The following is a 23,381-nucleotide window of genomic DNA, read 5'->3' as shown; positions in this document are numbered from 1 at the left end:
CAAACCAATAAGAAAATCAACAACTTAAGCTTGCTTGCTAGAATGTGCGGACCATGCTGACCGGCTTGACTGAAGATCTTCACGCCATCAGTGACACCAGAAAGACCGCTGTCATCAACGAGGAACTGAAAAGGCTCCGAGCTGATATTGCTGCACTGCAAGAGACACAGCTCGCAGATTCGGGATCTCTAAAGGAAAAGGACTACACCTTTTTCTGACAGGGTAAACCACAAGAAGAACCCAGAGAGCATGGTGTTGGATTTGCTGTCAGAAACACCCTTCTACAAATGGTGGAATTAGTCATGGGTGGATCAGAAAGACTTCTTCGGATCATGCTTCAAACTTGCGCCGGTCCCGTCCACCTGATCAGCACTTATGCTCCAACCCTGTACGCCACACCAGAAGTAAAAGACAAGTTCTATGACGTGCTTAGTGCTGCTGTAGCGCAAATACCTGCTCGTGAACAACTGTACATCTTGGGTGACTTCAATGCAAGACTTGGAGCTGATTGGGCCACATGGCCTTCCTGCTTAGGACACTTCGGTGTGGGAAAAATGAATGACAATGGACAGCGTCTCCTTGAACTGTGCACGTACCACAATCTGTGCATCACAAACACATTCTTCCGAACGAAGCCACAGCACAGAGTGTCGTGGAGACACCCACGCTCGAAGCACTGGCATCAACTAGACATGGTCATCACTAGGCGTAATAACCTCAGAAATGTCCTTCTTACACACAGCTATCATAGTGCTGACTGTGATACAGATCACTCACTAGTTTGCTCCAAGCTCAAGCTGAGACCCAAGAAGCTGTACCGCTCTAAACCTGCTGGAAGGCCCCGCATTGACGCCAGAAAGACGGCAAACTCGGAGAAAGCTGAAAAGTTGAGAGAGACCCTCCAGGAAAATCTGTGCAGTGGCCCTGGGGGCACCAATGTGACATCCAAATGGCAACATCTGAGGGATACAGTTTACAACAAGACCTTGTCGGTGTTTGGAAGAAGAACTAGAAACATGAACGACTGGTTTGAAGCTAACTCCGATGAGATGATTCCAGGCATTGAAAAGAAGCGCGCTACACTCCTGGAGTACAAACGCTCACCGAGCCAGAGTACCCAGCAAGCACTTAGAGCGGACAGAAGAACAGTACAGCAGACAGCCAGGCGCTGTGCCAACAACCACTGGCTCCAGCTATGCAGCAGCATCCAGACCTGTGCTGACTTTGGTAATCTCAGAGGAATGCACGAGGGTAAGGCGGCGGCATTAGGACCCACCCAGAACAAGATGGCACCTCTGAAATCCAAATCTGGTGAAGTCATCACTGACAAAGCCAAACGGTTGGAGCGCTGGGTTGAGCACTATTCCGAGCTGTACTCACGTGAGAACGTTGTGGTTGATGCAGCCCTCGATGCTGTCGACTGGGTGCTTGCGAACAGGGTGAGTGCTAACAGGAGGGAGTTTTGAGAGGTGAGTTGAGAGTAGGAGGTTGGAGGGAGCCAGTGACTTCTATTGCCGTTGAACTTAAATCCTTTATAACAACCTCTATCTGAAACATTTAATTAAACCCTCATATATAATTAGAGTAGGAAATGGAGGCAGAAGCCCAGCAGCAGAGTGGGGGCTATCCTGTTTATTGTGTCGAGCGCAATATGTATGACTACCTACCCTGGGGGCGGGTGGCGTATGTGTGTACTCAATGCAAGGAGCTCCTGGCCCTCAGAGACCGAGTGCGTGCTTTGGAAACCAGGGTGGCTGAACTGGAGGAGCTAAGGAAGGCAGAGATGTTCGTTGATGAGACTTTCTGGGACATAGTAGGGCTGTCCCACCTCCAATCTGACAGTACTGATGCTGTTACAGAGGATGAAATGCTCAGGGAAGGAGAGCAGTCAATGGGAGCAGAGGGAAACCAGAGGGTCCTATGGTATCCTCTCGCACCGAGAATACTTCTCCGGGGGAGGGAGCGCCAGCTGTTAGGAAGAAGCAGGTTTTAGTAGTGGGGGATTCAATCATTAGAAATATAGATAGTTGGGTTTGTGATGACCGGGAGAACCGTATGATGACTTGCCTGCCTGGTGCGAAGGTTGCGGATCTCTCAAGGCATCTAGACAGACTTATGGGCAGTGCTGGGGAAGAGCCGGTGGTCGTGGTACATGTCGGTACCAATGACAAAGGGAAGGGCAGAGGAGATGTTCTGAAGGTCAAATTTAGGTTACTAGGAAAGAGACTGAAATCCAGAACATCTATGGTGGCATTCTCTGAAATGCTTCCAGTTCCACGCGCAGGGCCAGATAGACAGGCAGAACTTCAGAGTCTCAATGCGTGGATGAGACGATGGTGTAGGGAAGAGGGGTTTAGATTTATTAGGAACTGGGGACACTTTTGCAGTAGAGGGAGCCTATACAGGAATGATGGGCTCCACCTAAATCAAGGTGGATCCAGACTGCTGGCATTAAACATTGAAAAGGTCGTACAGCAGTTTTTAAACTAAGAGGCGGGGGAAAGCCGATTCATGCGGGGGAGCACCTGGATCGGACGGAGACTTCTCTTACACGAGGCTCCATAGATAGGGATTCCCTAGAAGTTAGTCAGACAGGGAATGTGGGAAATAATATATGGACAAGATCAGATGTGAAATAATCGCATATAAAAAAAATCCAAGGCATCTGTGAAAGGCGGACATATAAATAGTGGTAGTTTTTTAAAGTGCTTTTACACAAATGCTAGGAGTCTGTCTAATAAGATGGGTAAACTGGAGTACCTCATATCAAAGGAGGAAGTTGACATAATAGGCATCACAGAAACATGGTGGAATGAGGACAATCAGTGGGACACTATCATACCAAGATATAAATTATATCGGAAAGACAGAACAGGTCGTGCGGGTGGCGGAGTGGTACTATATGTGAAGGATAATATAGAAGCAAATAAAGCAAAAATCCTAAAGGAAGCAAAATGTTCCATAGAATCATCATGGATAACAATTCATTCCTCTAATATGAATATGGCATTAGGAATGTATTACTGACCACCTAACCAGGACAGTGATAGTGATGCTGAAATGTTAAGGGAGATTAGAGAGCCTATCAAAATAAAAAACACAGTAATAATAGGAGATTTCAATTATCCCCATATTGATTGGGTACATGTCACCTCAGGACAGGATTCAGAGATTAAATTTCTTGATGCCTTAAATGACTGCTTCTTGGAGCAGCTAGTACAGGAACCCACAAGGGGAGAGTCGATTCTCGATCTAGTCTTGACTGGAACGCAGGATCTGGTCCAAGAGGTAACTGTTACTGGACTGCTTGGAAACAGTGACCACAGTATAACAACTTTTAATATCCCTGTGTTGGGAAGAACACCGCAGCGGTCAAACACTCCGACATTTAATTTCAAAAAGGGGAATTACACTAAAATGAGGAAGCTAGTTAAACAGAAACTAAAAGGTAGAGTAACTAAACTAAAATCCCTGGAAGCTGCATGGAAACTGTTTAAAGACACCATACTAGAGGCCCAACTTAAATGTATACCCCAAATAAAAAAACACAGTAAGAGACCTAACAAAGAACCACCATGGCTTAACAGCCATGTTAAAAAGGCAGTGAGAGAGAAAAGGGCAGCTTTTAAAAAGTGGAAGTCAAATCCTAGTGAGGAAAATAGAAAGGAACACAAACACTCCCAAATTAAGTGTCATAAGCCGTGTCTACACGTGCACTAACTTCGAAATAGTGCCCGTCACGGCTACACGTGTTGGGCGCTATTTCGAAGTTGAAATCGACATTAGGCGGCGAGACGTCGAAGCCGCTAACCCCATGAGGGGATGGGAATAGCGCCCTACTTTGAAATTGAACGTTGAAGTAGGGCACGTGTAGACGATCCATGTCCCACAACATCGAAATAGTGGGGTCCGCCATGGTGGCCATCAGCTGAGGGGTTGAGAGATGCTCTCTCCAGCCCCTGCGGGGCTCTATGGTCACCGTGTGCAGCAGCCCTTAGCCCAGGGCTTCTGGCTGCTGATGCAGCAGCTGGGGATCCATGCTGCATGCACAGGGTCTGCAACCAGTTGTCGTCTCTGTGGATCTTGTGTTGTTTAGTGCAACTGTATCTGGGAGGGGCCCTTTAAGGGAGTGGCTTGCTGTTGAGTCCGCCCTGTGACCCTGTCTGCAGCTGTGCCTGGCACCCTTATTTCGATGTGTGCTACTTTGGCGTGTAGACGTTCCCTCGCAGCGCCTATTTTGATGTGGTGCTGCGCAACGTCGATGTTGAACGTCGACGTTGCCAGCCCTGGAGGACGTGTAGACGTTATTCATCGAAATAGGCTACTTCGAAGTCGGCTTCACGTGTAGACGTAGCTATAATATAGTAAGAAAAGCCAATAAAGATTTTGAGGAACAACTAGCCAAAAATTCAAAAAATGATAGTAAAATGTTTTTTAAATATATTAGAAGCAGGAAGCCCGCTAAAAAAGCAGTGGGGCCCTTGGACAATAAAGATATAAAAGGAGCGATCAAGGAAGACAGTGCCATTGCGGAGCGATTAAATGATTTCTTTGCTTCAGTCTTCACGGCTGAGGATGTTACAGAGGTTCCTAAATCTGAGCCAGCCCTTTTAGGTGACAAATCTGAGGAACTCTCCCAGATTGAAGTGACATTAGAGGAGGTTTTGGAGTTAACTGATAAGCTGAATAGTAACAAGTCTCCAGGACTAGACGGTAGTCACCCAAGGGTTCTGAAAGAACTCAAATGTGAAATTGCAGAGTTATTAACAGTGGTTTGTAACCTATCCTTTAAATCCGCTTCGGTACCAAATGAGTGGAAGACGGCCAATATAACGCCAATATTTAAAAAAGGCTCTAGAGGAGACCCTGGCAATTATAGACCGATAAGTCTAACATCAGTACCAGGCAAATTAGCAGAAACAATAGAAAAGAATAAAATTGCAAGGCACGTAGAAGAGCACAAATTGATGGGCAAAAGTCAGCATAGTTTCTGCAGAGGGAAGTCGTGTCTCACTAATCTATTAGAATTCTCTGAAGGGGTTAATAAACATGTGGAAAAGGGGCACCCAGTGGACATAATATACCTAAATTTCCAGAAAGCCTTTGACACGGTCCCACACCAAAGGTGTTTATGTAAAGTAGGCGGTCATGGGGTAGGAGGAAAGATCCTTTCATGGATCGGGAATTGGTTAAAAGACAGAAAACAAAGGGTTGGAATAAATGGTAAATTTGCACAATGGAGGGGGGTAACTAGTGGTGTTCCCCAGGGGTCAGTCCTGGGACTGATCCTATTCAACTTGTTCATCAATGATCTAGAAAATGAGGTAAGCAGTGAGGTGGCAAAGTTTGCAGATGACACCAAGTTGTTCAGGACAGTCAAAACCAAAAGGGATTGTGAAGAACTACAAAAAGATCTCAGCAAACTGAGTGATTGGGCAGCAAAATGGCAAATGAAATTTAATGTGGGTTAGTGTAAGGTAATGCACATTGGAAAAAATAACCCAAATTACACGTACAACATGATGGGGTCAAATTTAGCTACGACAGATCAGGAAAGGGATCGTGGAGTTATAGTGGATAGTTCTCTGAAGACATCCACGCAGTGTGCAGCGGCAGTTAGTAAAGCAAATAGGATGTTAGGAATTATTAAAAAATGGGATAGATAATAAGACAAAAGATATCATATTTCCCCTATATAGAACTATAGTACGCCCACATCTTGAGTACTGCGTGCAGATGTGGTCTCCTCACCTCAAAAAAGATACTGGCATTAGAAAAGGTTCAGAAAAGGGCGACTAAGATGATTAGGGGGTTGGAACGGGTCCCATATGGGGAGAGGCTAGAGAGACTGGGACTTTTCAGTCTGGAAAAGAGGCGATTGAGGGGCGATATGATAGAGGTATATAAAATCATGAATGGTGTGGAGAAAGTGAATATAGAAAAATTATTCACCTTTTCCCATAATACAAGAACTAGGGGACACCAAATGAAATTGATGGGTAGTAGGTTCAAAACTAATAAAAGGAAATTTTTCTTCACACAGCGCACAGTCAGCCTGTGGAACTCCTTGCCGGAGGAGGCTGTGAAGGCCAGGACTCTATTAGGGTTTAAAAAAGAGCTCGATAAATTTTTGCAGGTTAGGTCCATAAATGGCTATTAGCCAGGGGTAAAATATGGTGCCCTATCCTTCAGTACAAGGGCAGGAGATGGATGGCAGGAGATAAATCACTTGATCATTGTCTTCTGTTCTCCTCCTCTGGGGCACCTGGCATTGGCCACTGTCGGCAGACGGGATACTGGGCTGGATGGACCTTTGGTCTGACCCAGTATGGCCATTCTTATGTTCTTATGAGCTCCTACCAGTAATGGACTAACTGGATCAAGAACCGACTGTGGATGAACTGAAGAGAGCCATTGATAGCATTGCAGCAGGAAAGACCCCTGGCCAGGACGGTATACCACCAGAGGTAATCAAGTGTGCCGCGGACACACTCCTGGAACCCCTACATGAGCTACTGTGCCTGTGCTGGAAAGAGGGTGAGGTTCCACAGGATATGCGCAATGCTAACATTGTAACGTTGTATAACAACAAAGGAGACAGAAGCGACTGCAACAACCACCATGGAATCTCCCTCCTAAGCATCGCTGGTGAACTGTTCGCTTGCGTCATCCCCGGCAAACTCTAGAAGATTGTTGAGAGGGTGTACCCCGAATCGCAGTGCGGGTTCCGTGCAGAGAGGTCTACTGTTGACATGGTCTTCTCTCTAAGGCAGCTGCAGGAGAAGTGCAGGTAGCCGAGGAAGCCACTCTACATAGCCTTCATCGACTTGACCAAGGCCTTTGACTTGGTCAGGAGGGATGGTCTGTTCAAACTGCTCCACAAGATAGGCTGTACTCCACTGTTACTCAAGATGATCCAGTCGTTCCACGAAGACATGAGAGGAACCATCCAATATGACGGCGCATTATCGGATGCTTTCAGAATCAGGGGCGGCGTCCAACAAGGTTGCGTGCTTGCTCCGACATTGTTCGGGATCTTCTTCGCACTCCCCCTGAAGCATGCCTTTGGATCTTCAACAGAGGGCATCTTGCTGCACACAAGATCTGATGGGAAACTGTCTAACCTTGCAAGGCTGAAAGCTAAGTCTAAGGTGCGGGAAGTCCTCATCAGAGACATGCTGTTTGGAGACGATGCTGCTGTAGTCTCTCACACAGAAGACCAGATTCAAAAACCGCTGGATCAGTTCTCCAAAGCGTGCAAGGAGTTTGGGCTTACCATCAGCCTAAAGAAGACAAACGTACTCGGTCAGGATGTTGCTGAATCCCCATCAATCAGCACTGACAACTATACGTTAGAGGTCGTCCATGAGTTCGTGTACCTCGGGTCCACCATCACTGACACCCTGTCGTTGGACACTGAGCTAAATAGGAGGATTGGAAAAGTGGCCACAACTCTGTCCAGACTCAGCAAGAGAGTGTGGAATAACAACAAGCTGTACACTCACACCAAAATGCAAGTCTACAGAGCCTGCATCCTCGGCACCCTCCTTTATGGCAGCGAGACTTGGACCCTCTATGCCCGTCAGGAAAAGAGGCTGAATGCCTTCCACTTGCGCTGCCTCAGGCGCATCCTTGGAATATCATGGAAGGACAAAGTGACCAACACTGTCGTCTATGAGCAAGCTGGAATCCCAACCATGCAGACCCTCCTCAGGCAGTGTCGGCTCCGCTGGCTTGGCAACGTCCACAGGATGAATGATGGAAGGATTCCAAAAGACATCCTGTATGGTGAGCTAGCCTCTGGCAAAAGACCTCCCAGACACCCCCCCAGTTGCGCTACAAAGATGTCTGCAAGAGAGACCTCAGAGAGGTAGACATCAAGCTGGACAACTGGGAAGAACTAGCAGACGACCGCAGCAGATGGAGGCAGGGGTTACACAAGGGCCTGCAGAAGGGCGAGATGAGGATCAGACAGCTAGCAGAGGAGAAGCGAGCGCACAGAAAGCACACTAAGGACTTGCCAGACACCCACCACATCTGCAAGAGATGCAGCAAGGACTGTCACTCTCGTGTGGGTCTTCATAGTCACAGTAGACACTGTAAATGAAGTCCTCAATTGAAACTATAAAGGGCGCGATCCATAGTCTATGCAGACTGAAGGATGCCTACTATAGCTCAGCAACCCAACGTCATTCTGGAGAACAGACCATTAGATGTGGTTCAACAATTCTGTTACTTTGGATCTACTGTCACCACAAACCAATCCATGGACGAAGAACTGAACATCAGAATTAGGAAGGAAGCTAGTATTTTTGGGAGACTTATGAAACGAGCATGGAACAATCCTAAACTGACAGTGAAAACAAAGATACTAATCTACTAGGCATGTGTACTGAGTATCCTGCTATATGGTTCTGAGGCATGGGCCACCTACTCGAACCAGGAGAAAAAACTGAACAGCTTCCATCTTCGCTGCCTCTGCAGAATTTCGAGTATCAACTGGCAAAATAAAGTTTCAAATGCAGATGTCTTGTCAAGATCTGTCATACCCTGCCTCAAAGCAACCCTCAACAGCAGAAGACTACAATGGCTTGGTCATGTGAGAAGAATGGGTGACAAGAGCCTTCCCAAAGAAATCCTCTTCAGTGAATTGTCACATGGGTTGAGAACAAGAGGAAGACCAAAGTTAAGATTCAAGGATCCATGCAAAAACTCCATGAAAAAAATTCAACATTGATCCAAAATACCTGGCGACGATTCCTACAAGTGGGCACATCATCGTTCAAAAGTATATGTGTAAGCCACACAAAAGAACTTCATCTTAGAAGGAAGAAGGAAAAACTCTCAAACTCAAGAATTCGGAAAGAGATTGACATGCGGTTATTGCAATCGACTGTGCAAATCCAATATTGGACAGATAAGCCACAAGAGAAGCTGCAGACTCAAACACTGCCATTACTCCTCACTGCCGCTGCTAACCACCGTCTCCTGAGATGAAAAGGGGCCATAACCATAAAAAAATAAAGCCATCTACTGATTTCTTCATAATTTATTGAAATGGAAGAGGAACCAGACCGCCATTATACCTGTGTCTTTATGCTATTCCAGACACTGTTAAAATGGACAGAAATTTATCATTTAGTTCATCTTCTGTACAGGCCAAATTCTCCCATACTGCTTAAAATCCAGAGCAAGGCCCACTGCCATTCAGGACAGAATAATAATACTGCTTCAGGCCTGGGGCTCACCTAAAATGTAGAAAACGTCTCAAACTTTACAGTGTGATGAAGAGTCTTCAGTGAAGATACTTATCTACATCACTGGAGAGGCTACTCCCACTTGTGCAAGAACTCCATCTCTCCAACACGTAGTAGCCATGTGGACAGCACTGCCTAACATAGGGGTTTAAGTCAATGTAATGATGTCACTCCAGGGTCTCGATTTTTCACACCTGTGAGCAGTGTAGTTATACCAACATAAATTGATAATGCAGACCTGGCCTAGCTTTGTCTCTCTGGGCTGTGAAAAATTCACATGCATAACAATCACAGTTATGATGACCCACAAAAGCCTGTGATAAAAGAGTGATGTAACACTCATTTTAAAAGACAGCCATTATAATTATTTTGTTTAATCAGTAAACTGGTTAAAAGGAGAGAAACTTAGTTTACCTGATGCAGCCTCTAAAGACAGTCTGTGCCACTCCAGCAGCAGCTCCCCTTCCCTTCAAAGACCAGAGCAACATCCCTCTCCTTGGTCTTCTACTTCCCATTCATACAGGGACAAGCTGGGAACTATTTTAGCCCAGAAGAGGCCCGCAGCCTCTGCCCACTCCTTCCTAACTAAACACACTCCTTCCTTACCAAATAGCAGACTTCCTTTCCCACCCCCACCCCCACAAATGTCCCAAGAGCAGGAGACCCTGCTGGGTTAGAACATTAATATCAACCCTGCCCCTTTATGGGGCATCTGGACTCCCAGTGACTTCTCGTGATACCCACACCTTCCTGGCTGACACAGTCACCTCTTGCCAGCATCCCAAAATTATGTCTCTGCTGCAGGAGAATTGGTTTAAAACAACAAGGGGTTAACAGTTAAGGTGAGTTAATGGTAAGACATACCTAAGAGTTTAAACTTCAATATTTTACATCCCTACTGTAAACCCCACAAGAGGAATTCTTTCATCAACCTAACTGCTGCTCTCAGAGGAGTGGATTTACTACACTGGAAAAAAAAATCCTTTCTGAAATTGTAGGACGTGTCTACAGCTGTGATGGTGTACTGCAGACATGCTGGTATATAGCTTCTGTCTCCTCAACCAATTTAATACATCTCTCTCTCTGTACCTATTTGTGTGCACTCAGCCCAAAACGGCATCAAGATGGTCAACCAGAATACGTTACACTCACTGCACAATTGTAGTTCGGTTAAGAAGGATATTTTGATCAATCCAGTGTGTATATCTACAATTAATTTTAAACCGAGTCTATGGAGGTGGGATCTCACTATAGTGCTAAGAAGAGCCGTCTAGAGCTCAGACTCAAACTCACTCAGGCTTCCAAGACTTCAGAGACAGAGCATCAGTCCAGACTGGAACATCTAAACTGCTGATTTCAGTGCCACAGCACAAGCCTGAGCTATATATCTGGTATTTGTGACTCACCGCCACGGGTTTTAAAATGCAGCCTTGTCATACCTAGTAAGGAGAATGTCTGCTCCTGACCAAGGGGCTGTGTTGAGCAACCATAAAAGGAGACCCATGCTTCCAGCTGCTAAACATAGACCTTCTACCATGAAACCCAGTGAGCTCAGCAACAGCCCCAATAGAGCAGCTTGACCTTTTAAGTCCCTTTCCTCTAGAGTAATGTGAATTTATATCCAGCTCAACACCAGAACCCACCCAAAGCCCCGACAACAAACTAAGATGAGAGTCACATTACTTGAGTCTTCTCCCTCATCCATGTTCCAAAAAGAAATAAAATACAGCCAAAATCACTCTAGAATGAACCACTGAAAAAGGTTCAAGTCATGGAGGAAAGGGCGTCATGGTTTCCTCCATTCAAGTAGTGATGTACATTCATTAAAAGCCATCGTAACATGATGAGAAGTCCTGTGGCTCCTTATAGACTAAAGGTTTATTAGAGCATAAGCTTTCATGGGTAAAGACCCACTTCATCAGATGCATGCACCAATAAATCTGTTAGTCTATAAGGACTGCTCACTGATTTTGCAGATGAAGAGTAACACAGCTACCCCTCTGATACTTATCCTAAAATAGACTTTATTTTTCACATGATTTAATTCCAGCATACAGTATTGTGTAAATGGTTGTACACTATTCAGTACTCGCTCATGTGCATTCCAGTCAGGTGCATGCACACAAATGTGCACGGTTGCTGGAAGATTTTTCCCCCTCGCAACTAGCCATAAGGCTGGCATGGGCACCCTCTAGAGTCATGCCTTCATGGCACCCATTAAAGGACCCAGAAACCCATGATCCACTCAGATCCTTCTTACCACTTGTGATGGTTAACTGAAGTGTCCCTGGGGCTCTTGTTTCAACAAGCACAGCAGCAGTCTGTTTACACTGTTCTTGTTTCTCATGTTAATTACTAATGTACAGCAAATAGTTTAGTTAGATTACATTTCTGGGGGTGCAGGGGTGCTTCCCCTCTCATGTTCCTGATGACAGGGCAAGCCTGAGTCTTCAGGCTTCAAAGCCTGTGAAACCTGTGGCAAATATGTGCCCAACAGCAATCCTCATGCTTCAAGATTATGGTGGACATCTGTAAGACCTTCAGACCCCAGACTTTAAAGGGCAGAGACCAGCACCTGAAGGTTCTTATAAGGAGTTGGCACTTGGGACATAGTCTAATCCTGGACTGATGGACCTTGCACAGTCAGCATGGCCAGCACCAAGAAGAAGGTCTCTTGGCACCGTACAAGCACTATTCGGGACCCACATGCTGCACACAGGCACCACCATCAACTTCCAACTCCACAGAAAAAGAAGAGGCCAGACAGGCGACAGTCTCTACTGCTAGGCCTAGGGAGCCAGCTGCTAAGACCCAAATTGGACCACACTAGTGCAACTAAACAGCCACCAGAGATTGCTTTGACTTCTACCCATGACTCTTCTAGGCCTTGAGGCAAAACTAGGAGCGGCAACTTTACTTGATGCCAGTGGTGATCAACACAGAACAAGAACCATGACACTTCACAGCACTGTGCAACCCACTCAGATCTAAGTCACAGGCTCTGGTTGCTCCCTAAATGCCTTCCAAGGGGAAGCCCACTACCATGGCCCTTTGGTTCCCTACACCGGTCTGCCACCCCAAGGCACTGTAGCAGACCCACCTGCCACAAAGCTTCCCAAGCCGACCTGATCATTCGGTGCCTCCTCCCTGGTCCTCTGTGTCAGATACGTTGGAGTTGGGAGTCCTATAGGTTCATCGGGGTAGAAGGTCCTCCTCAACTGGCACCATGGCCCATGCAATGGTCCTTTTGGGCTGCCTGAGCTTTCCATCAAAGACACGGTCAGAGTTGAAGGTCCTACTCTACGGCTATGACAGTGGCTGCAGCCACATTTGTGTCTGCTGACCCCACAGCACTGGCAGGATGGGAGTAACTCCACCACCATCCCAACAACTCCAGTACCAATATCAACATCAGCGCAAATGATGGCAGCTCTGGCACCAACGAAGAATGGCAGCATCAGAGGATCGCCCGTGTCAACCACCACTTCAAAGCCAAGGTTTCTTTCAGGGTAGGCAAAGCCTACTCCAATTTTTGCATTCCCAACACCAAAGGGCCCGATGCCTTCCGGTGGGGCACAACCCAAAAGACCCAGGTGCGAATGGGAGAGAACAGAAACATCTGGCTGGGAGTCTATTTCTTGTCCTCATCAGATAAGGCTTTAGCAGGCACAACCCCAGCCCTGGAGGACAACAGGGTTCTTCAGGATTTGCTGTGGAGGGTTGCTCAGGGCCTAGGCATGCAGGCACAGGAGGCAGTAGACCCATTGGTGGGCATCCTTGCACCCACCACCACACAGGAATTGCAGCAAATCCCAGCCTTGGTATTCTCTCCTGCTGAGCACAACAAATGAAGCTATTTTGTGCCATCCTGGAACTATGAGTACCTGTACACCCACCCCAACTGACTCCCTTGTGCATGATGTAGTGAACCAACCCGAGTGTCAGGGCTTTCAGGGACCCTCCCCAAAAAACTGAGAGGCAAAATGCCTAGGTCTTTAAGGAAGGTCTATTCCACCAATAGCTTACAACTTCACAAATCAAATTAGCAAGCTTTTGTAAGCAGGCACTGCTTTGACACATGTGGAGTGATGGCAAAATTCACAGAGTTGCTATGGACAGATTCCTGTGCTGATTTTTCAGCATTGGTCAAAGAAGGGTAAGCTCAACTCCTTAAGATTGCTGCAAACCACACTGGACTGCACAGAGGCAGCCATCCATGTCATGGCCACGAGCACCGCCACAAGAGGGAGCTCATGGCTCCAGGCCTTGGGCCTCCCATTCATGATCCAACAGACAATCCAGGACCTTCTGTTTGAAGGTCAAGAAGACAGACAAGAGGCTGCACATCCTGAAGGACTCAAGAGCCACTCTCAAATGTTTGGACATCCAAAATCCTGCTACACAATGGAAGCACTTCATCCCTTATCCTCCTTTGTGCATCTACAAGCCTCAAAACGGTCAGGACGGCTCCTGCAGATGAAATAGGAGTGGCAGGAAAAGACCCCACCAGTATTCAGACCATGGCTCTGGCTAGCATAACCTTTATGTAGCCAGAAGCAGGCCTTTGAGAGTGCAATCAAGGACAGTGCACCAGATCCACAACTGGATCCACTCTGCCTTATCTTCTTGTCCCGACTATTCCCTTTCCACTGTGCATGGTTCCATATCACCTCCAATTGTTGGGCATGCAGCACAATGGAGAGGAGATACTCCATCCAGTTCTGTCCTCTCCTGAACTTCCACCCCCACTTCCCCATCTCTTTTCAGGAACACTGTTCATGATCAACTCCTCATACAAGAGATGCAGTCACTCCAGTCACTAGGAGCAACAGAAGAGGTACCTCCGGCACACAGGGATGAGGGTTTTTTCTCTTGATATTTCCCAATAACAAAGGTCAAGGCCAGACTCTGGCCCATTCTGGACGTGTGAGAACTCAGCAAGTTTGTAAAAAAGCTCAAGTTCCACATGGTCCCCCCTACAGCCTTCATCATCCCTTCTCTGAATCCAGCAGACTGGTATGTCACCCTAAACTTGAACACATTTTCACTCAGCCTTACAGGAAGTACCTCAAGTTTGCAGTCAACAGCATTCACTACCAGTTTAGAGTCTTTCTACTTGCCATCTGAGGCACCATAAGTCTTCACCATGTGCATGGCAGTCATTGCTGTGTTCTTATGCAGGCACCAGATACAAAAGTTTCTGCATCTCGAGGACTGGCTGATCAAGGGCCACTCCAGAACCCTAGTAGAAGCTGAAATAAATTTATCAGAGCCACCTCTGACAAACTGGGTATCCTCATAAATGACATGAAAACCACTCTGTCCCCTATCTAGAGAATAGTGTGTATAGGGGCAGTACTAGACTTAATCCAGGACAGGTAAGGGGTGATCTTTCAGGAATCGATTTCATACGCCCAGTGCAGATGCACAAAATCAAACTATCGGGGTCAATGGTCAACCCCTGAACTCCTCAATCTCGCGAGGTGTAAGAGGGGTGAATGGGAGAGTTTCTCCCATCAACCTCCCTCAGAGAGGATGGCCAGATAAGTTAATGGTATATATGTCGACTCCAGCTATGCAACTACCACAACTGGAATTGCGTATCTATGATTAACTTTAAGGTCTAGTGCACACCTGGCCTCAATGTAAATCTGCCTATGGAGAAATGTTGTTATAACCTGTATAAGGTCTAGACATGGAAGCAGAATACACAAGCAAATAATTCAATTCTCTCAATGTGTATTTATGCATAAGGAGTGCCAAGTGTAATAATGGGTAGTCTAGAAAACAATATTAGAAAAAGAAAAATGTATTTATGAAATGTTAAAGATGTGTTTGAACACATTCTAAATGTGACTGATAAAAATGCAAAAAATCTCTCCACTCAAACATAAAATGAATTGCAAGAGAAAAATCAATCAGCCAAGTTTGCTAGATTTTGCCATTTGCAGACAGTCTTGAAAGTGTCTACAGTATTTTAGCATGCATGTTATATGTGTCTAGTAAAATAATCAATAATTTTACTTGCAATTATTTTTAAAAGTGTTAAGTGTAGGAAATAGCCATAGTTGAAAGTTTACAACTATTTGATATTTGTACTACCTTCAAAATATAAGAAATACACAAACACACAGCTTTTCCTCCCCCTCCCAACCCCCGCCCCCGGAAATATCAGCACAGCTGGAGTTCAATATGCACACAGGAAAACAGTACCCATCTCTTCAAACAATTTACTGACATTTGTAAGCAAAAAATAAATTAAAAAAATAAGCTATTCAGAGTCTCTGTTTGTCAGGTTTCCACTTATCCTAATTGGAAAAAGCTTTGAGAATGCTCATTTACATTTTTAAACTAAATGTTTAAATGTATATAATTAAATCTATGAAGTACCTTAAATAGAGGGGGTTTGATCAAAACACTGGTTTTAAATAATGCAAAATTTCATAGACTCACAGTATCCTAGGACTGAAAGAGACCTCAGGAGGTCATTGAGTCCAGCCCTCTGCCCAAGGAGGATCAACCATAACTAAATCATCCCAGCCAGGACTTTTGTCAAGCCGGGCCCTGAAAACCTCTATGTATGGAAATTCCACCACCTTTCTAGGTAAAGCATTCCAGTGCTTCACCACCCTATTGGTGAAATTGTTTTTCTTAATATCCAACCTATTCCTCTTCCTCTGTTACTTCAGACCACTGCTCCTTGTGCTGCCATCGCTCACTACTGAGAACAGCTTCTCTACATCCTCTTTAGAACCCCACTTCAGGAAGTTGCAGGTGGCTATGAAATCACTCCTTACTCTTCACTTCTGCAAACTAAATAAGCCCAAACCCCTCAGCCTCTCCTTGCAGTTCATGTGCTCCAAACCCTTAATCATTCTGGTTGCCCTCCACTGGACTCTTTCTAATGAATCCACTTCCTTTCTATACTGGGGCCCAGAACAGGGTACTATACTTCAGATGTGGCCTCAAGAGTACCGATACTTCAGATGTGGCCTCAAGAGTATACTGTATATAGAGTGTTTTTAACCCTTCTTATTGTACACACTGTATACAGTATACTGTAATGTTTTAGTTTTTTAACCTTTTTATTATACATACCATAATGCATAAATTTAGTCACAGAATGAAAGAATAAAGGTACAGTACCTTACTCACCATGTTTTTATACACACACACACACACACACACACAGAGCCATCTTATAGTACCTCCTGACAATTCGTCATATCCGATGATCCGGCACCACCTAGGTCCCAAAGGTTCCAGATTATCGGAAGTCTACTGTACTGATATTCCCGAACTACAATATAATTTCTTTTCTTCAAAGTGCTTCAAAAATCCAAGCCATTTGTTTGGGTGAAGTGGCTCGTCACATATTTCTCACACTACTCTCACCCTTCTGAAATCCAGCCTTAAACTTTACTCTCAAAGTCAGAAATCCTGAAGGCATCTGTTACCCCAGACTTCCTACTCTCACTTCGTCCTTGTCAGTAAGTCTCTCTCTCTCTCCCACCTGCAGACCACCACCAATGTTTTGGCATCACTTTGACTTTGCCCTCTTTGCTACTTTTTCATGCTTTGATCAATTTCTGCCTTGTCTTCCACAATTTCCATAACACTTCAAAATTGCTAAGCTTCAGGAGGATTATAAATGTTTCCTAGGATAAAAAAATTATTATCTGGGTAAAGCTTCAAAAACTATCGTCCAGTTTTCAAGTGTCCACAGATTCACAAACCCACTCTAACCCTCTTATCTTAAACCCTCCTCCCCTAAATCGGAGTATTTTTCTCTCTCTCCACACCCATATATTACAGAAAACTAGACGGTCAGTCTTTAATCTGCTTCATCTAGCTACAGTACTTTCAAACAGAAAGGAGTGAAATCACTCAAAAGTTATTCGCCTACTCCTGCTCAGGTAGGTGTGTCATCACCTCTCATGGGCAATGATATAGCAGAAAGATCAAAAAATGCAGTTGCTTTTTAGTTTGGCATGTGTTTTAGATGGATGGAGGGTTAGATTATGAAACAAATATAAACTGATATTTCATTTAAGTCCAATGCCAGGTGCAGACCACTCAACACTGCCATCAATGCAAAGTCCATACCACATCCAGGCCTAAAACTAAACTGTCCGGGATCAAGGAAACCTGTAGACTCCAGATACCTGCCTTGCCAACAACTTTCATTCCCCCCCCACCCCCAAAAAAAGAAAAAAAATCTGAGAAAGGGCGGTAGCTGGAGAATTTATTGGTATCATGAGATGGTTTCCTGGATGGTATGTGATCTGTACACACACACCCTCTCCAGTTTTATTGATAAAATCAGTGTAGCTCCCCCAGCTATTCCCTTCTAACAGAAGTCTGTGACCATATAAAATCTGTAAAGAATATGTGAAGTAGGCAGTTAAGGCACTAGCCTTTTGTACCTGGAGGCACAGGTTCAAACTCTGACAAGACAGAACTGAAATGATTTTGGCTATTTTTAACCCAAGTCGGTCTAAAACATACATCCATAGCAGAAAGTCTCCTGAAACTGACAGGATAGCCTCTGCAACAAACCGAGGCCCATTACTAGGCAATAGCTTCACTGAATATTTGGCTAGAGGAGTACTGCCAGAGCTCCATGATGTTATTTCAGGGGTACCTGTTCCTCTTGTCCAAGTAGGCCTTGCTCTTGCCAGTATCATATGACTGCCACTTTCATTAACACTAGTAGTTGACACGCACCCAAAATTTAGGACAAAATTTAAATACATTTAAATAACATTTACTTTTGTGTGTTAGAGGCACTATAAAATAAGTGGGATTATGGAATGCAAGATAATTTTTAAAAAAACATTAAAAAGTAAAAAGCATCATCTGAAACCTCTGAAGTACTGTTATGTTAGACTATTGTTTTATATATTTTATTTCTCACCAGAAAGGTGTTACTAGACATTGTAGTGTACCTATCTGCTTATACACAACCCCCTAACCCATGGTTTCCCAAACTGGGGGGCGGGAGGGCATGAAGAAATTTGTGGGGGGGGGCACGAGGCGATCCAACCCCCCTCCCATCATTTCCCCCACTCCAAGGAAGAGACGGCCTTTGCTTCCAGCTCTCAGCCCCTGTCATTTTACATGGGTGACCTGGCACAGCTGCTATAAAAAACAGACAAGCCAGTGAATACCCAAGTGGAGCTAGGTGCCTCCTGCAAAGGAGTGAGGGTTGTAGGGGGGAAGGAGGACCAGGAGGAGGACGGATGGGGTGAGATGAATGGCTGGGGGGAGTCTGGCTCAGAGGAAAGGGAGGGAGAGGCGGTAAGAGCGGGAGGCTGGTGCTGCCTTGCTTTGGGGGAGGGTAGAGGCTTGAGTGGGTGACACATGGGGCTCAGGTTGCTGGCCCCAGCTCGAGTTGCTTTGGCTGGCTGGCGGGCAAGCGGCCGGCCCTCGAAGCGCGGGGCTCAGGTGGCTGACCCACAGCTTGGGTGAGCAACTCAGGTGGCTGGCAGCCAGGCAGTTACCCTGATATCTGGCAGGCAGGTGGGTGTGTGGCTCTGGCAGTGAAGGGGTTGGGTGGGTGGGCGGCTGGTGTGGGTAGCTCTGGTAGCTGGCACAGGGCTCAGGCAGCTGTCCAGCTGGAGTTGTACCAGGCATCCAAAAGATTGGGGCTGTGCCTTTAGCTTGGCCAGTCCACAGTCAGCCTCCAGGCTGGGATGGGGCCAGCACAGTGTCTGGTACCCTGGGCAGGGCTTCAGCTGGTCTCTGCAGGACTCAGGCTGAGCCTCATGGGACCGGGGCCAGGGCCAGGTCCAACTTGGGGCTGGAACTGTAACAGTATAACCAATATGCTTTCTCTAGCCATATTGAGAGGCCTATAGCTTGTCTGCAGCCCAGACTAAAGAATAGCAGTCATTAACTGTGAAGCTACAAGTCACACACACATTTCATCTACATTCCAGTACAAAAGTGTCACATCAGGCTGTTAAGACGACGACCACATCCTAAAGCCACCCATCATTAAAACAGATCTCAAGATGGGTACAGAAAACTTAGTTAATAGCATTTCGTCTGGCAGGCAACAACATATCAATAGCTGAGGCTGTGGAACCACCATTCTCTGATGATTGTCTTCACTTTTCTAGTCTTTTCTGTATAATTGCTGTCCAGTTTGTAATTGCTCCCATCTGCTGTATAATTAATTTTGTTAGGTGTAAATCAGTTAAGGTGGTGTGTTATGATTGGTTACGTAATTCTGTTACCGTAAGTTATGATTGGTTAGTAAAACTGTACTCAAATAATTGGTCAAGGTATAGCTAAGCAGGACTCAAGTTTCACTACTTAACACTGGGGTCCAAGGAGGAAAAAGGAAAAGAAAAGAAGAACAGGATATCAAGCAGGAGGGAAGAAGGAACACCTTAAGGAGGACTCACCCACCCACCCACCCGCCAAGACCCTGAGGTGCAGCAACCAGCATCCAGACAGCCACTCTGTCTGTCCCAACAATGGAAGCCTGCCTGCCTTATCAGGATTGGTGAGCATGATACTGTGTGCTTAGTATGTATTCTGCTTTCTTGGTAATTGTAAATAAATAGAGAATAAGAATATTACTGTGTAAGGCTTTTTCAGTGGCACAGATCTTGCATACTTGAATTATGCCCTGAGCCCTAGGAATTGGGTAAGGGTGCGAGTTTAAATTAACAGGGTCACACCCTAAGCCCTACAGATTGGGTAAAGGTGTGAGTGTCTCTGAGTGTGGAAGGGATGAGAAATTTGTGCAGGTAGCAGAACCAGCCTTCGTAGCCAGTGGCTGGGCTGTTGTCAGCCCAGCAGGGGTCAAGGCCTGGCAGCAGTTAAGGGGGCCCAGTGTGGAGGGGGTGCCACTAAGGTTCCAGCAGTTGGCGCGCTGCTCGGGGGCTGGGCACCAGGCTCCACTGAGTCTCCTATCCACTATTTTCCAGACAACTTTTTTGGCAACCTCATTCAATAATTAGTACACAATCCATTCAGTGTTGATGTCAATAGATTGCCAGAAATATTGCAAGAACAAGCACTTGAAATAAAATATGATTCAAATGCAAAAGAATTTTGAAAATTCAAGCTTACTTAGAAGTTGATAAAACCACTATGTATTATTCCTTCATTTTTGTCAATGTATCTCTGTGAAAAAAGCTTTTCAAGGTTAGTCACATTAAAAACAAAACAAAAACTGACTGGATGTCAGAAACGATTTGCGTTGTGCACTTTCATCTTTCAAACCTAGTATTTCCCAGATTAATAAGAAAATGCAGTTGCATCCTTCACCCTAAATTCATTTTGTTTCTGCTGTTAAATTACATTTTTATTAAATTTTTGGGCCAAGAAAATCTATTTGTGCTTATTTTTAATTTTAAATAACATCTTTATATCAAGTTTTTGTGCTTATTTTAAATTATGAATTGATTTTTTTTTTATTAAGGGGGGTTGGATGATGGTAAAGAAGAGGTGGGGGGGTTCTCAAAAATCAAAAGGGGGGCATGATGCTAAAAAGTTTGGGAACCACTGTCCTAAACATTTACATGAAATACTTAATATTTTGCAATTCTGACATTTTCCTGGGTAACATGATAACTGAGAATGACACTTAAATGTGCTTTTTCCCCAGATTCCCTGCAGGCTAATTAAACCATCAATTACAAAAATAACAGCTGCCTACAAGGTTGCTGCTAATGCTTCAAAGCATCAGTGCTGTCCCAAGCCTGTTCTCCCAGCATTCTCTGCACTTTGATTCAAGGCTGGGCCCCTTCCCCCACCACTGACTCAGCACTCATTTGTCTCACTAACCTGGTTTTGGCTTCAACACCAACTGAGGCAGTGGAGCTTGCAGACTCCTCAGACACTGAGCGCTGAAGAACTGGTGTTAGCTTCTTGTTACTGTCCACTTCAGTTTGGGCCTCCTCTTCTGCAAATTGCTCTTTGACTTCTGTTTGACAAGAAAGAAGATTGCTAAGATTCCATTTGTGTGGCTATAAAAAGAAGTCACTCTTCACATTTTCCTCTTTAACTAAATATTTTGAATAGGTTAGTTTGAGTAACAACTTTATTGGGAAAAAAACACTAAAGTAGGGGGGTAACATTCCTCTTCACACCTACCTAAAGTGAGAACTTTAATATCTGCTTCAAGTCTGGATAATGGTTTAAAATGACATAATGGGAGTCCACAGTCACCATTTCTCAAAAACTTGCGTCACAAACTTACTTGGTTTATATATAAAAATATGTACTCTCTAACAGACAGCTTTTTCATATTTGGTGTTGATACACAAGCAACAAAGATTTGTTTCACCTAAGCAGGGGGAAACTGCTGAGCATGGATTGGTAAACCATTTTATGACACACAAATCTATGTTAAAAGAACACTACTTACATATTAAAATCAAGTGACTGAATGTTAGGAAATGCCAGAGTTACAGTTGCCCAGGCAGCTTTAATTCTGTCCCCTTGTATATCTATATGTGGAACCGAATAAGACAGTGATCTCATGAAAAATAACACGTGGGTCTGAAAGGGTCCTCAAGAGGTCATCAAGCCCAGCAACACAGTAGGACCAAGTAAACCTAGATCGTCACTGACAGGTGTTTGTCCAACCTATTCTTAAAAGTCTACAGTGATGGATATTCCACAATCTCCTTTGAAAGTTCAGAACTTAATGACATGCATAGTTTGAAAGTTTTCCTAGTAGCTAACCTAAATCTGATGCAGCTTATCCGCATTACTTCTAGTTCTACAGGCAGGGACATGGAAAACCCTTATCCATCCTTCTCTTTGTAATGCCCCAGAGGGTGCATGGGATGCGGGAGCAGGTGGCGTGGGCCTCCCTAGTATCCCCATGGGAACTGAATTTCTCTGGCCCAAAGGGCAGCAGACGAGGGGAAGATCAAGCTCCTCCCAAGCCAAAATCTGGGCTGGGGCAGTGTGGAAGGAGGCAAGACTGGGCCAGGGCCAGGTGGAGGGAAGATCGAGCTCCGTCTGGGGCCTGGCCAGGAAGGGAGAAAGAGCTTCTGTGCCTCCCCCCCCACCCGCCACAACAAACAGTCAAATTTAAATTCCTGTGCAGCTCCCATGTGACAGCCCTTAACAGATCTTCATGTGTGTTATCAGTCCCCACACAGTCCTCTTTTTCAGAACTAAACATGCTCAGGCTTTTTAAAACTTTTCCTCATAGCTCAGGTTTCCTAAATCTTCTATCATTTTTGCTCTTTCCTCTAGAGCAGGTGAAGGCAATAATATTTGCTGGGGAGCCACTCCAAATATTTACTAAGTGATAAAGGGCTGAACTCTTCCATGACCTTAATGGAGGAGGTGAGGAGTCCAGAATAGAGGCTGACTTCAGAAAGGAGCTCTGGGTAGGGGATTGTGATGCAGGAGGGGGTACGAGGTCTGGGAGGCTTTACGCATATGGGTGCAGGATTTGAGAGGGGGTTGTGAGCTGGGACAGAAGTGCAGGAGGTGGTGCAGGCTGTTTGGGTTGTGACCTAGGGCAAGGGATTGGAATGCAGGGTCTGTGAGGAAGTAGGGGTCCAAGAGTGGGGGTGAAGAAGGTTTGGGTTGTGACCTGGGGGAGAGATGCAGGAGGGGGAACAGAGGGCTGGAGGGAGGGACTGCATTGTCAAGTGTAGGCTCTAGCCCGAAGGTGTTTACCTAGAGGGTTCCCTGCCAGCAGCCTGATAGGATCATTAATCAGGCGCCCTGCTTTCCACGACACCCACATGCTGCTTAAAGCATCAAACTATGGGGGCCATGTGTTCTCCGTGCAGCCCAAGTCCCACAGAGAAGTTATTATTCCTCTCTACTTGGTACTGCATCCACTTTTGGACCATCCCAGTGGAAAAAAAAAACAATAAAGGATGTGGACGCATTTGAGAGGCTTCAGTGGAAGGCAACGAAAATGATTAAGGGGCTGGACACATACCCTATGAGGAGACGCTAAGGGATTTGGGCTCATTTAGTTTGCAGAAGAGAAGACTGAGGAATGATTTGATAGCATCCTTCAGCTTCCTGAAAGGGGGCTCTAAAGAGAATTGAGAGAGACTGTTGTCAGCAGTGACAGATGGCACAACAAGGAGCAATGGTCTGAAGTTACAGAGAGGTGTAGGTTGGATATTA

At 45.4% G+C, this 23,381-nt stretch overlaps 1 protein-coding gene across 8 annotated transcripts in view; it reads right to left on the bottom strand.

The window, feature by feature from the left end:
- KMT2C (lysine methyltransferase 2C) overlaps positions 1-23,381 on the bottom strand; it is a 346,453-nt gene that overhangs the window by 226,786 nt on the left and 96,286 nt on the right. For all 8 annotated transcript variants that reach the window (XM_074985089.1, XM_074985087.1, XM_074985090.1 and 5 more), the window contains one exon: positions 21,060-21,198. In XM_074985089.1, coding sequence (XP_074841190.1) covers positions 21,060-21,198 — 139 coding nt within the window. The remainder of the gene's footprint in view (positions 1-21,059; positions 21,199-23,381) is intronic.

Source organism: Carettochelys insculpta, chromosome 2 (assembly GCF_033958435.1).
Source record: "Carettochelys insculpta isolate YL-2023 chromosome 2, ASM3395843v1, whole genome shotgun sequence".
Taxonomy (NCBI): domain Eukaryota; kingdom Metazoa; phylum Chordata; order Testudines; family Carettochelyidae; genus Carettochelys; species Carettochelys insculpta.
The sequence above is the reverse complement of the archived record's forward strand: the minus strand, read 5'-3'. Positions and strand labels throughout refer to the sequence as shown.